The sequence below is a fragment of the Solanum stenotomum genome, chromosome 2 (genome assembly GCF_019186545.1).
Source record: "Solanum stenotomum isolate F172 chromosome 2, ASM1918654v1, whole genome shotgun sequence".
NCBI classification, from domain to species: Eukaryota; Viridiplantae; Streptophyta; class Magnoliopsida; order Solanales; family Solanaceae; genus Solanum; species Solanum stenotomum.
This window is the reverse complement of record NC_064283.1, coordinates 40155436-40169731: the sequence shown is the minus strand read 5'-3', so window position 1 is coordinate 40169731 and position 14296 is coordinate 40155436. Positions and strand designations below refer to the sequence as shown.

Below are 14296 nucleotides of genomic sequence, written 5' to 3'. Positions count from 1 at the left end.
TACCATCAATATATGTAATATCCTACTCTAAAACACACCTAAAATCATGAATCAAACTCAAGAAATTCCAACAACAAGAACTCATACGAATTTCATCAAGAACATATAAAATTTGCTTTCAAAATAATACAACTTCGCTTAAATGAATCATGATTGGCGCGTGGGTGAACTAATACAATGCTAGTGATCTCACATACCTTGTAGGTATTAACCCTTGGCGAAATCCACATGCAATACTCCAAGAAATCGATGAATCTTGACTTTTCTTCTCCTTTCTGCTCTTTTCTCTTTTCTCCAAGCCCTAGCATAAATTTCAAATTGCTTCAACTGATCTAATTATGATTAAAACCCTAAAAATGAAATAAAACAATTGGGTAAGGAAAAGACTAAACTTCCCTTCCAAAATCCGTATTAGACTTTCCTTATTTGAACAACCCAACTTCAAATTGGCATATCTCACTCATACGAAGGAATCGCGCAAACTCGGCGGTAATGGAAATATAGGTATCTGGAATAACACCTTACTCATTCTGAGCTAGGAGTTATGGTCGTTTGAAGCTGACTATAAACTCAAACTTAACTTAACTTAACCAATTTTTTGCAGATTTTTTTTCATTCTTTCCTAAAATGACTCTTTCTAGTTCTTCCAAATAGTGAGATATTACAACATCCCCCCTTGGGAATATTCATCCTCGAATGAGATTACTCTTACTAGGCTAAGGGTGTAACATCTAACATTTAGCTTAAACACCCAACAATCAAATCTAACACATCAAGTACATGAATTTAAAAGTACTAAGAAGAGAATTAGTACCTTGGTCTGGAATTTCTCCAAATTCAAAAAGATGTGGATATCTTTTCTTCATATCCTCCTCAGCCTCCCAAGTAGCTTCCTCAATAAACAAGTTCCTCCAAAGGACTTTCACTAGTGCTACTTCGTTTGTTCTTGACTTGCCAACTTGGTGATATAGAATCTTAACAGAAATCTCCTCATAAGATAAGCTATCCTTGATCCCAATATCTTCAGTTGGTATGATAAGTGAAGGATCTCCCATGCACTTCTTTAACATGGAAACATGAAATATCGGATGAACTACTGCTAACTCTTGTGGTAGCTCTAACTCATAAGCTACATTGACAATCCTCTTGGATATTCTGCAAGGACCAATATACCGAGAACTAAGCTTCCCCTTCTTACCAAATCTCATAACACCGTTCATGGGTGAAACTTTCAAATATACCCAATCATCTACTTCAAACTCTAACTCCCTTCTCCAAACATCAGTGTGGCATTTCTGACGACTCTGTGTCGTTTTCAACCTCTATTAAATGACTTTCACTTTCTCTATCGCTTGATGAACTAATTTTGGTCCTATCAACCCTGCTTCACCCACTTCAAACCATTCAACAGGAGATCTGCATCTTCTCCCATAAAGAGCTTCCTAAGGAGCCATTTGGATGCTTGAGTGGTAACTATTGTTGTAAGCGAACTCAATGAGATGTAAGTGATCATCCCAATTCCCCCTTGAAATCAATCACACAAGCCATCAACATATCCTCTAAGGTCTGAATGGTGCGCTCTACTTGCCCATCTGTCTGAGGATGAAAAACAGTACTTAAGTTTACCTTAAACCTAGGGCTTTTTGAAAAGATTTCTAGAACTGTTCAGTAAATTGTGCACCTCTGTCTGAATTAATCAAAATTGGCACCCTATGAAGTCTAACCACCGATTTAATAAATAACTTAGCATAATCTTCTGTCGAATGGGTAGTCCTTACCGGCAAAAAGTGGGTTGATTTTGTCATTCTATCAACAATCACCCAAATAGAATCATATTACCTGCGAGACCGCGGTAAACCTTTGATGAAGTCCATATTGATCATCTCCGACTTCCATTCCTGAAGTTCTATATTATGAGCCATACCACCAGGCCTTTGGTGCTCTACTTTAACTTGTTGTCAATTCTAACACTTAGCAACAAACTCGGCAATGGCTTTCTTCATGCTACTCAACCAATAAACTTCTCTCAAATCACGACACTTTTTTGTGAAACCCGGATGGAGAGAATATTAGGAGCTATGAGCTTCCTCCATGATCCACCCTTGGAATTCATCCACCCTTGGCACACACAACCTACCTTGATACCTCAATACACCATCTCCCCCTTGTTCAAAAGCCAATACTTTTTGCTTATGAACGTTTGCCTTTAATTTAAGCAAAATAGGGTTTTGGTCTTGCTTCTCTTTAACTTCTGACACTAATGATGATTCAACCCCATTCATCACCACTACTCTTCCTTCTGTGGAATCCATTAGAAGAACTCCCAATCGTGAAAGTTTATGCACATCTTTCGTTAACCCTCTCTCTTATCTTCCTAAAAATGGGCGGTACTACCCATAGAAAATCTACTCAAGGCATCAGCAACAACATTAGCCTTACTTAGGTTATAAAGAATACTCATAGCATAATCCTTACGTAATTCTAACCACCTCCTTTGTCTAAGATTAAGCTCTTTATGAGTAAACACATACTGAAGACTCTTGTGATCGGTGAACACATCCACATGAACACCATAAAGATTAAGGCACCATATTTTCAAAGAAAATACTATGGCAGCCAACTCTAGATCATGGGTTGGATAATTCATTTCATGAACTTTTAATTGTCTGGAGCCATAAGCTATAACTTTGCCATTCTACATTAACGCACAACCCAAACTAACTCTAGATGCATCACAATATACAACAAAGTCTTGCGTACCTTCTAGTAAGGTCAATACTCGGGAAGTAGTCAACCTCTTTTTCAATTCTTGGAAGCTTTTCTCACAAGCTTCAGACAATTGAAATTTCACTATTTTTTGAGTTAACTTGGTCAATGGGGATGAAATATATGAGAACCCCTCTACAAACCATCTATAATATCTAGCCAAACCCAAGAAACTCCTAATATCAGTTGGAGATGTGGGTCTGGGCCAATTCTGCACTGCCTCTATTTTCTGGGTATAAACATTAATTCCCTCTCATAACATATAGTGGCCTAAGAATGCCATAGACTCAAGCCAAAACTCACACTTAGAGAACTTGGCATACAACTCTCTATCCTTTAGAGTTTGGAGAACTATTCTGAGATGAGTAGCATGATCTTCTTCATTCCTCAAATAGATTAGTATGTCATCAATGAATATGATAACAAACATATCTAAATAAGGTTTGAATACTCTATTCATAGGGTCCATTAATGTTGCAGGAGCATTGGTCAAACCAAATGAGATGACTAGGAACTCATAATGACCATAACGGATCCTGAATGCTATATTTGGAATATTGCATTCCCTTACCCTTAACTGATGGTAGCCTGATCTGAGGTCTATCTTAAAGAAAAAAGAAGCACCCTGAAGTTGATCAAAGAGATCATCAATTCTCAGAAGAGGGTACTTATTCTTAATGGTAACCTTGTTCAACTGGCGATAATCTTTACACATCCCAAGGGAACCATCTTTCTTTCACACAAATAAGACTGGAGCACCCCAAGGTGAGACACTTGGTCAGATAAAACCTTTATCTAGGAGGTTTTTCAACAGTTCTTTTAGCTCTTTCAACTCTACTGGAGCCATTCTATATAGCGGAGTAGATATTGGACGAGTATCTAGAAGAATGTCTATACCGAAGTCTATTTCTCTCTTAGGAGGGACTCCAAGAAGATCATTAGGAAAGACTTTTATGCGATGTGGCGAAAAAGACTGATTCAACGAGATATGTCTTGCCTGCATTAAGATTTAAAACTTGTCGTCTACTTTCAGGAAATGTTTGGAATAGAGAACTTCCAATAATACAATGTCGTATTCTCGGAAGATTGAGGAACAAGAAGAAATCTATTAAGAGAAAGATTTATTCTTGAGAAAATCTTAACAGTTACATCCAATCACAAACTACACGAAAGTTGTCCTTTTTTTTATGGAGATTTACCCATCACAGAGATGCACAGAGGAAGAGAACGAACTTCATATATCCCCTTTCTACTCAATCCAAAAACAAGATCGGACGTTATCCCGGTTCGTCTCCATTTTTGTTAAACTATTCCTCAAGCAAGGCAGCTGATAGGTCATAGAAGGGTTTGTGTGCATAATGAAATCGTTAACATTACTCATTTTAAACTCTCCCATGGTGATATAATATCTTTTCAAGAAAATGATGCGAGAACCCGCAATGAAGAAATAAAGAGATCCTTCTATATCGAAATATCAGTTGAGAAAATAATAGGAAAATTCCTGGATCACCTGTGGAGAAGAACTAAAACAGAATGGTTCCACCAACTCAAAACTAAGAGGGGATGCCACCTACTACTAAAATCCCGGTCTTTGCAACAATTGTGTTTTTCTATGCAGGAAGAAGACTTAGAAAGATCAAAGAAGTTTGGATCCGAAAAAGTATGCTTAGGCAGTTCTTTCGCTGAGCACAACAAAATGAAGAGGAATCTCTATATCAAATCAATATTCTTATCGAAGAGAAAGAACGAGAAAAACCAAAATATTCCTACTCGAACAAGAAGTCCTATAGTTTACAACTCTTCTTTATATAGTAATTCGACCTATTGCTCCGCACCCCCCATCAGTTTACTAAAAAGATCAAAATAAAAAGGATTGAACTACCTACTCTTTATTCGGAGGTGAATCATAGAACACCAAAGGTTGTGGTATCTTATGGACCTAACATAGGTCACATACCTCACGACATAAGATTGAAAGATCCAAACCTTCTTCTTCGGAGCGGAAAGGGATGTGGCCAAAACATATAAAGATCGGTGTAGTCGCTCATAGGGACACATCTATCCGGATAGAGGATACTCTAGGTCGTTTCATAGATAGATATCTCTCCATATAGATAGGTATCTCCATGGATAGAGATAAAGATAGGGATCCATCTAGATCTTGATTCACTATTTCCATATTTTTTTCTCTTTACTAATTGATTGCCTTTTTTTTTACGACAAGTTTTCGTTTGCAATCTTAATGCAGGAGTGGAAAGCCACTTGACTATAAGGAAAGGAAACATCATTTTTCAATTATTACTTGTTGGGGCAGAGCGTAGACAAGCAAGCAGAGCCAAGGAAAGGGGGAAGCCCTTCATAGAGCACTCAACTAGAAGTAGAAGACTGCTAGCCTGAGAGAAGGCGGCCTCTCTCGAGAAAGATGGACCAATTTCTCTTCTAATAGACCTGGACACATAAAGAATTCTCGGCATCGAGAGAGATTTGAGATTCCGTACGTAACTCAATGAGTGCTTTCTAAGAAGGGCTTGGAAGAAGAAAATGAAATAGGAACAACCGCATTGGTCGTAATAGATCGACTTTCATGCTAGTTCTTGCTCCAGCATGAAAGTTCCATTTTAGGGAAGGACGACGTACTATCATACTTTCCGTTTTGTCGAGCCTTGCTTTGGTCTCTGGTTTGATGGTTGTACGTGCTAAAAATCTGGTACATTCCATTTTATTTCTCATCCTAGTCTTTCGCAACACTTCAGGTTTACTTCTTTTGTTAGGTCTCGACTTCTTCGCTATGATCTTCCTAGTAGTTTATATATGAGCTATAGCCGTTTCATTCCTATTCGTTGTTATGATGTTCCATATTCAAATAGTGGAGATTCACGAAGAAGTATTGAGTTATTTACCAGTGAGTGGTATTATTGGACTTATCTTTTGGTGGGAGAAGCTCTTTATTTTATATAATGAAAGCATTCCATTACTACTAACCCAAAGAAATATGACCTCTCTGTGATATACAGTTTATGTCGGAAAGGTACGAAGTTGAACTAATTTGGAAACATTGGGCTACTATTTCGTCTGGTTTTTGGTTTCTAGTATTATTTTATTAGTATCCATGATTGGGGCTATAGTGCTGACTATGCATAGGACTACTAAGGTGAAAAGACAGGATGTATTTCGACAAAATGCTCTAGATTCTAGAAGGACTATAATGAGGAGGACGACAGACCCGCTCACGACAATAAAGAGAAGTAGTTGTTTGAATCCACATCGTGAGCTTTAGTGCACAAGTCATTGAATCCCTTAATTTGGGGCAGGAGTCTCGACGACAAGTCGTGCCTGCATTTGTTCATGCACATCTTAAGAAGCTCCCATGCTTTAAGATTGAAATTTTCACCAGAAATCTCTGTAAAAAAGAAAACGTTGTAACAAGATCGCATAAGTCCAACATAATCCTCCTAACAGGCAGCCAAAAATGGGCGAGGATCAATTAGTTAGCTAACGAAGTTGATATTGAAGTAGAAAGAAGACTAATAAATAGGAACGGAGTCGGGGAATTCTTACTCTTAACTTGCTCCTGCGACTTCCTTTTCATTTGGTAGGGCATGCCAACGAGATCTCATGATAGCTTTTCAAGGTATCCAGTTAGACCCTCGGGTAAAAGAGATCCATCCATTTTAGCCACCCTTTCCATTACTGATCTAGTTGCTCTTGCTATCTAACCCGCCACTTTATTATATGATCTTTTATTGACTTCAAAAAGTCAATTTTTTCCTTTTTCTCAGGCCGACTTCATACATTCTTTTACTTATGGAAATAGTCATGCCAATCTTCTCGGTAAAAACGAACTCTTTCGCATGATCTTAAGAGAGCCTAGTTCCACAAGAGCGTTATCGCGAGCCTTTACTTGATGAAAGGCACCCTATAAGATGCGCTATATCGACAAGATGAGGAGAAATCAGCCTAATGGGAGTAGCTCCAAACCAAAGTTGCCCTCCATCTTGCATATAGAAATGGTTGACAGGCATACCTATTCATGATATTGAATAGGAATGATCATTATCAGGGGATACATATATGCCATGCTAGGATGAGCTAGGCTTTCAACAACATAAGCCACCTCCCAAGCGGCTTCCCTCCAGTGCCTTTGACTATTGCTACGGTCATCAACCACAACATTGAATTGAGACGTTCCACCTTGCTTTGGACTTGAATGGATCTACTTCTCTTCTGCCAGATCAATCTTCATTAAGAGGGTCAACCCAAGCTATTGCTCTACCTCCTCTCTTTATGTTATGGTAGATTTGGAATCCCTATTGGATTTCTTACTCCAGAAAAATTAGACTAATCAACAATAATGCGCACACATGAAAAGACTTACCCCGCAGGCTGACTCTTCCAATCCAACTCTATCGAAGGAGAAAAAAAGTTGGGACTACGACTTGCTTAGTGCAGGGCTGCTTGTCGTGGTTGGTTGGACAATCGCTTCGTCTAAGGTCTTAGCTTGGTCACTCTATTAATCTTTCCCAGAAAGTCTATTGAATGGGGTACGAAAGATTGCTATTAAAAGCATCGTTAAGAGTTCTGTCTTCTAGGGAGTAGTAAAGATAAGATGACTCTGATCTTTACTTCTATGGAGCCGGATGTGAGCTTATTGCCTACTAATCTTACTCAAATAGAGTCAATAGGAGTAGACAATCAATAGCAGCAAACGCAGAGGAAGAAATCATTGCTCTTCGGGCTAAGATACTAACTTTGCCGTGGAAAGAGTAATGAGAGGAAAGCCTTGACCTTCCCTTGTTGTACCCTTCGAACTCAGAGATTGAAGAAGATCACTCTATGCAACGACAAAGGCAAGATCTCTATATGTTAATAGATACCCGAGAGACTGAGTCCTTCGGGAGAGAGAAAGGAGGCATTACTCCCAGAAAACATGCAACCAATCTTTCCTTCTCGCTTCTTCCTTGGGATTCGAACTCATAGAGTTCACTTCCCGTTCTCAACCCATGAACAATATGAGCTCGAAGCTTCCTTCGTAACTCCCGAAACTTCTTCGTAGTGGCTCTCTTATATCCCTCATTTCAGAGGGAACCTCAAAGTGTCTCTATTTCATTATATGCCATCCATATCCCAATTCCATTCATTTAATATCCCTTTGGTGTCATTGACATAACAGATGTCGTTTCTAGTCTATCTCTTTCGGTGCTAGGCGAGGTTTGTGATTATTTTTCAATCTTTTCTACTAGGTAATCTAGGATCCTTATGCATGAAGATAATCAATTCAGTCATTGTGGTCGGACTCTATTATGGATTTCTGACCACATTCTCCATAGGGCCCTCTTATTTGTTCTTTCTCCGACCTCTGGTTATGGAAGAAAGAACTAAGAAAAAGGTATCAACAACAACTGGTTTTATTATGGGGAAGCTCATGATGTTCATATCGATCTATTATGTGCCCCTGCATCTAGCATTAGGTAGACCTCATACAATAACTGTTCTAGCTCTACCATATATTTTGTTTCATTTCTTCTGGAACAATCACAAAGACTTTTTTGATTTTGGATCTACTACCAGAAATTCAATGCGTAATCTCAGCATTCAATGTGTATTCCTGAATAATCTCATTTTTCAATTATTCAACCATTTCATTTTACCAAGTTCAATGTTAGCCAGATTAGTCAACATTCATCTCTTTCGATGCAACAACAAGATCTTTTTTGTAACAAGTGCTTTCTTGGTTGGTTAATTGGTCACATTTTATTCATGAAATGGCTTGGATTGGTATTAGTCTGGATACGGCAAAATCATTCTACTACATCTAAGAAGTACATTCGATCTAATAAGTACCTTGTGTTAGAATTGAGAAATTCTATGGCTCGGATATTTAGTATTCTCTTATTTATTACATGTGTCTACTATTTAGGCAGAATACCCTCACCCATTCTTACTAAGAAACTGAAAAAAGCCTCAAAAATAGAAGAAAGGGTGGAAAGTGAGGAATAAAGAGATGTAGAAAAAGAAAGAGCTTCCAAAATGAAGGGGACTAAACAGGAACAAGAGGGATCCACTGAAGAAGATCCTTCTCCTTCCCTTTTTTGGAAGAAAGGTGGGATCCGGACAAAATAGATGAAATGGAAGAAATCTCTCGTGCTTAAGATATGAGAATTAGAAGGCGTATCCCTTACGTACTTTTTCTTAGCCAGTGTTTTGATGATCCATAAGCCCTATTCACTCTTTTTTTCTTTTTTTGCTTCTACGTCTCATGACAGGAATGCTAGAGCCAAAAAATGCATTCTTTAATCAAGCAATGAGAAAGATTGACCAATCTCATCATATGTTATATCATATTCATATGCTCTCTAACTTGAACTTCCTTACTTCCCAGGGTTTCCACTACCTAACTAGACTTCTCATTCATCGAAAGTAAGGGCTAAGAGTTATCATGAGTTAACTCCGGCTTGTCTACTAAAGGTTGTAACTTTAAACTCAACTCTAAAGGAAGTGACTTCAGGGTTGGAACATCACAGTAGATAGAATCTATGAGTGTTTGGATTGAGTCCCTTGGGACTTGAAACTGAATCTTAGTCTGCAGGAATTAAGACTGGTTTGTAGCTTTCCTACCTTATCTTACCTTATCTAAAGTTGGACGGGAATCCTAAGTCGAATGACTGATCTCCGGACTCTTTACAGCTCTCAATCTCAATAATAGCTGGGGTTCAGTTCAAACTGCCTTAACTCCGAATGAGAAGATTATCTAGTCTATTTTACCGGTGCAGAATATAGGGCATTTGAATAGAATCCCTGCCATTGTTTGATTACCCAGATGGGATTGCAACTACGTCAAGAATCCCTGAAAACAGAGGAATCCTCGGCTCTTCTCAACTCTCTCACTAAGGGCTTCTATTCCAATAATCCTACTTATACGTTCTATCTGAGCCTAGGTTCTAAAACCAACTCATTCACAGAGACGGGATAAGGACTAAAGAATCATATCCTTACTTAGATCAAGCTCTTTGGCAAAAACTTCTAAATATAGGTTGAGATCATAACTCAATCTAAATACATGAATTTCAGGACTTCTAAGTTAGAAGTAGTAGCTCGAGTTCTTACGGCCTTTAGTCCAAAGTATCTTCATCAAGACTATCTTACCCCGGAGCTATGGAAGTGAAGAGTTCAAATATGCTAGAAGCACAGGGTACCGGGTAACCCCTCTTTCAGGCTACATGTTTCAAAACATGATTTCCTGCACCCTATTCGAGGAGTTTGTTAGCTCCCTCTTTCTTCTTTAAGTATACTTAGACTCAATTTAGTCCAATTCTCTAAAGTAAGATTCACCTTATCTAGGGCTTGGTCTACCTTAAAAATCCCAATAAGTCCTGCTGCGGACAAGCCTGAGCTCTACCTCTAGCGAAATATATATCATATTATTATCCAAGAGACCCCTACCTGGCCTTTGCTTTTAGGGATAAAGCCCCTATAACTACTTTATTTCTGAGGGAATATGTGTAGATCGATACAGGAGTCAATTTAATATAATATTGATTTTCTAAGTCTTTCTACACTAGTAATGGTACCACCGATCCTGAAGACAGAAACTGACCTATCCAATAAATTACCTTGCACGCTGCGAATGCCGAAATTGGTTTTGTGTTCTGTTCATGGGGATATAGCATCGAGATAGATTCCATAAAGGGAAGGGCGAACTTCCTAGCAAAGAGAAAGGGCGGAAGGGGCCCTCGCTAGGAGTTAGAATTTAAAAAATAAAGAAGAAGGTCACTCTACTACTATATACTACATTTAGACTTCTTCTATCGGTCCCTTTAGGCATGATGATATGGTCTCTTTAGCTAGAAGGATGGTAGCTCGGGGGAAGCTAGTCTATTAGAAGACAATTCTTGAGAAAGTGAGATTGGTTGAAGTTCAATATGCATCATCAATTAGAGAAGAAAGATAGGGTCGAATATGATTAAGACGAATATGTCAAGTTAGAGCACGGATTTCCATTTTTCTCTTACGGTTCCTCCACCGAACTCTAGTACAGAAGGAATGGAAGAGCCGTTACGCGGTCTGTCGCCAAGCCCGCCTCTCTCTCCTTTCTTGCGGGACATTACTCTACAAAACCAGCACAACTTGCAGAGAGCACGCTAATGAGTCCCTGAGCCGGATAGATGAAGATAGGAAGGTCAGACTTCTACTGTCTCGAAGTCTCCGATAGAAAGAATGATTGATTGCTTGAATGTCGGGCCATCTACTCGCGAAATCACCCTGGTCCGAACCCTCTCAACTCCCTACTAAAGAACTGAATTGTTGATCGATCAACGAAGGGAAAGTCATAAAGAAAATATAACTCCCAGTCTCATTTACTGCAACAAATAGAAAAGAAGGGCAACCGAAAAGCGAACAAAAGAAAAGAGAGAATTCATTTTAGCCTCTGGCTCAGGATCAGGTGAGGGCACTGGAGGGGGGTGTTAGCTCTTCGACAGAACCAGGCCTTCATGCGGCTGAAGAAGAACCCAGGGATCGGTTCGAGATCGAAAGAGCCTTGGATCAACTTGAATGGGCCAAGATTAAAGAACAAAAAGATCTCTTGGCCGAACAGATTAGCCCCTTGATTGAATCGAAGAAGGCACACCTAGTTTGAAGGTTGTGGAACCACAACTTGGGTGAACTTCCATCACCAAGTGAGATGGTCGAAATGATTATTAACTGTTTCGCCAGCAAAGCTGCCTATAATGCCAACAAACCCAATGTCCCTAGGGCAAATTTATGACACTTGAGGTCTTGGTTGACACGAGCACAACAATCGGCGGAGCGCGATGGAAAGGGAAAACATGAGTATAAAAAATAAGATTTCTTTCATAATTGAAGGATATTTCAAGTAGAAGAGCTGATGTATTGTTTCACATTTGAATTTCTCTTAAATTCTACGTTCCCAAAATGGATCCTATCAAATATTTCACATTTTCTATGATTATCTCTATTTCAGGTATTCGGGGAATCCTCTTTAATAGATGAAATATTGCTATTATGTCAATGCCAATTGAATCAATGTTATTAGCTGTGAATTAGAACTTTTTGGTATTTTCTATTTCTTCGAATGATATAATGTGTCAATCATTTGCTATATTGGTTCCAATGGTGGCAGCTGCAGAATCTGCTATTGAGTTAGCTATTTTTGTTATTACTTTCCGAGTCCAAGGGACTATTGCTGTAGAATCTATTAATAGTATTCAAGGTTAAAGATGACTCCTAGAGAGTTACCAAAATACGAAGTTCTCTTCTCCTTTCTTTCTCTTCTTTCTTTTTGATACTTAGTTGGCATGGTCAGGGCCTTTCTCGCTAGGCGAGCGCATCCGATGCTAAGTCCTTTCTTATTTTTAAAACACTTCCTGTTCAGTTGCTGAAAGATATAGATCAGGCTTTCTAAATGAGATTGAGTTCCAGGAATATGCAGGCTAGAAAGATGTTATTTTGCTGCTATTTTATCTATTTGTGCATCAAGTTCGAAGAAGATCTCAATTTATAATGAAAAAATGATAGTAGCTCTATGTTTTATAGGCTTTATCATATTCAGTCGAAAGAGTTTAGGTAATACTTTCAAAGTGACTCTAGACGGGAGAATCCAGGCTATTCAGGAAGAATCGCAGCAATTCCCCAATCCTAATGAAGTAGTTCCTCCAGAATCTAATGAACAACAACGATTACTTAGGATCAACTTACGAATTTGTGGCACCGTAGTAGAATCGTTACCAATGGCACGTTGTGCGCCTAAGTGCAAAAAGATAGTGCAAGCTTTGTTATGCCAAAACCTAAATGTTAAGTCAGCAACACTTCCAAATGCCACTTATTCCTGTCGCATCCGTCTTCAGGACGATATAGCCATAAAGATGCACGTCTTAGTGGGGAAAAGATTTTGCCCCCGGTGTAGCTCGAAAGTAGAAAGAGTAGAATTCTTTCGAGAGAGCTTGTTGGTCCTAAGAATGCTTTGGGTGGGGGATTATCTTAAGAATAAATAATTTGAATAGAATCTAATTCATCTTCATGTTAACAGAAGAGCGGATCCAATACTAAGACGCTTGAGAGAAAGGGAAAGCCTTGTATATACGCTATTTCTGTTTATGTCAGAGGTGCCCAAAGTTAGAAGCACGATTTCTAGTAGAATATTCAAAGCTTTTGAGTAAGTAAGATGGATGGATTTTGAAGCAAGTGAAAGAACTAGTTGCATAGATATAGATATAGAGAAAGTCCTTTCTCTAAAGACGGTGATATTAGGGTTTTGAGATCGGTTCTGACATCGAACAGGTTTTTGACCCGAAAAGCTCCAGTGAGCTATCGTATGCATGTACAACGAGGCCCACAACTTTCTTGATCGCCTCATTCGGGTTAAGATGTGGCTAAAGTCTTTCTGAGGGTAGCGTATGTTACGCTCGAGGTCTCTCGAGCCTCCTGTTGTACCAATGTCTCCATTTTAGGGTTTAAGTAATAAGGTAATGAAATTCCAATATGGACTTTTGTTGTTGTTACGACAGGCGGAGAGCAGTGCCCTATTGGTCTAATTCCTGCTTACCCTTGGTATCAGTAAAGGGGCTGGTAAGCGCTTCCCGTATAGATTCCTTTCTCTTCACTAGACATTGAACAAAGGGAAACCTGGCTTCACTTGTCGTAGTTAGACCCCCCCTCTATAAGCTTTCCCTATCTCTCTGATGAACCTCTTTCTGCCTGTTCTCTAGTGTTCAATAACAGATTCTTGCCTATCCCTTATTTGTCCATTAAGTCCATTTTCCGCTAAAGGCAGCATTCAATGCACCTTTATTGTAATACGTAAGAGGAAGGACGACTAAGCAACTATGCTACTATTGGCACCCCAAACTAAAAACTACAACTGGAAATCCAACTTTAGGTGATCATTATGATTAGAAACTCACTCTCTAGAGAATTTTATTGACCTCGCATATAGCATGGGGAATCTGGTTAGCACACATATTTAAGAATAAAAGAACAAAGACTTGACTGGACGGTTTTCACGAGCAGATGACAAGCATGAGTAAAGAAGGGTCTTATGTTACCATTTTTGGTGGTAAAGAAGATGTTCTTGTTCTTCCATTCCCTAAACCCACTTCAGCTTTAAAGATTGGGTTGGTGTTCCGATAAGCGAGAGGTGTGAAGTCAGATCGTACTAAATACAATGAAAAAATTTGGAAAATGATAGATTTCCAAAAAATAAATAAAAGCAGAATGAAAGACATTCCTATATTGACAAGGACGAGCTTTTTCACGAAGAAAGCTTCACGCCCAACTGCTTGTATATCGATCGGAAAGAAGCAGCTACAAATGCTATTAGTGGTTCTTTCTTCCTATACCATCTATCTATAAGAGTTGCTTGATTCGCCGGAATCTTTAATAGGACTGGACTAAGTTCGGGAAGATCTCTATCCCATTTCACGGATGCATCGCATTGAGAATTGACTCGTCAAATTAACCACTTAGACTTAGAGTCCCCCATATTCTATTTCATTGGTAACTGAAATAGATCTAA

At 38.9% G+C, this 14296-nt stretch overlaps 1 protein-coding gene and 2 pseudogenes across 1 annotated transcript; all 3 read left to right on the top strand.

Moving 5' to 3' along the window:
- The first annotated feature begins 3724 nt into the window (after positions 1-3724).
- On the top strand, positions 3725-4941 carry LOC125854433 (ribosomal protein S4, mitochondrial). Its single transcript, XM_049533978.1, is given in 4 exon segments — positions 3725-3755; positions 3758-3942; positions 3944-4598; positions 4601-4941. Coding segments are annotated over 4 exon segments (1065 nt in total). The 3' UTR covers positions 4795-4941.
- Positions 4942-7665: 2724 nt separating this feature from the next.
- On the top strand, positions 7666-8915 carry LOC125855977 (protein TIC 214-like; annotated as a pseudogene).
- A 2978-nt stretch (positions 8916-11893) lies between these two features.
- On the top strand, positions 11894-12776 carry LOC125854434 (ATP synthase protein MI25-like; annotated as a pseudogene).
- Positions 12777-14296: the final 1520 nt, after the last annotated feature.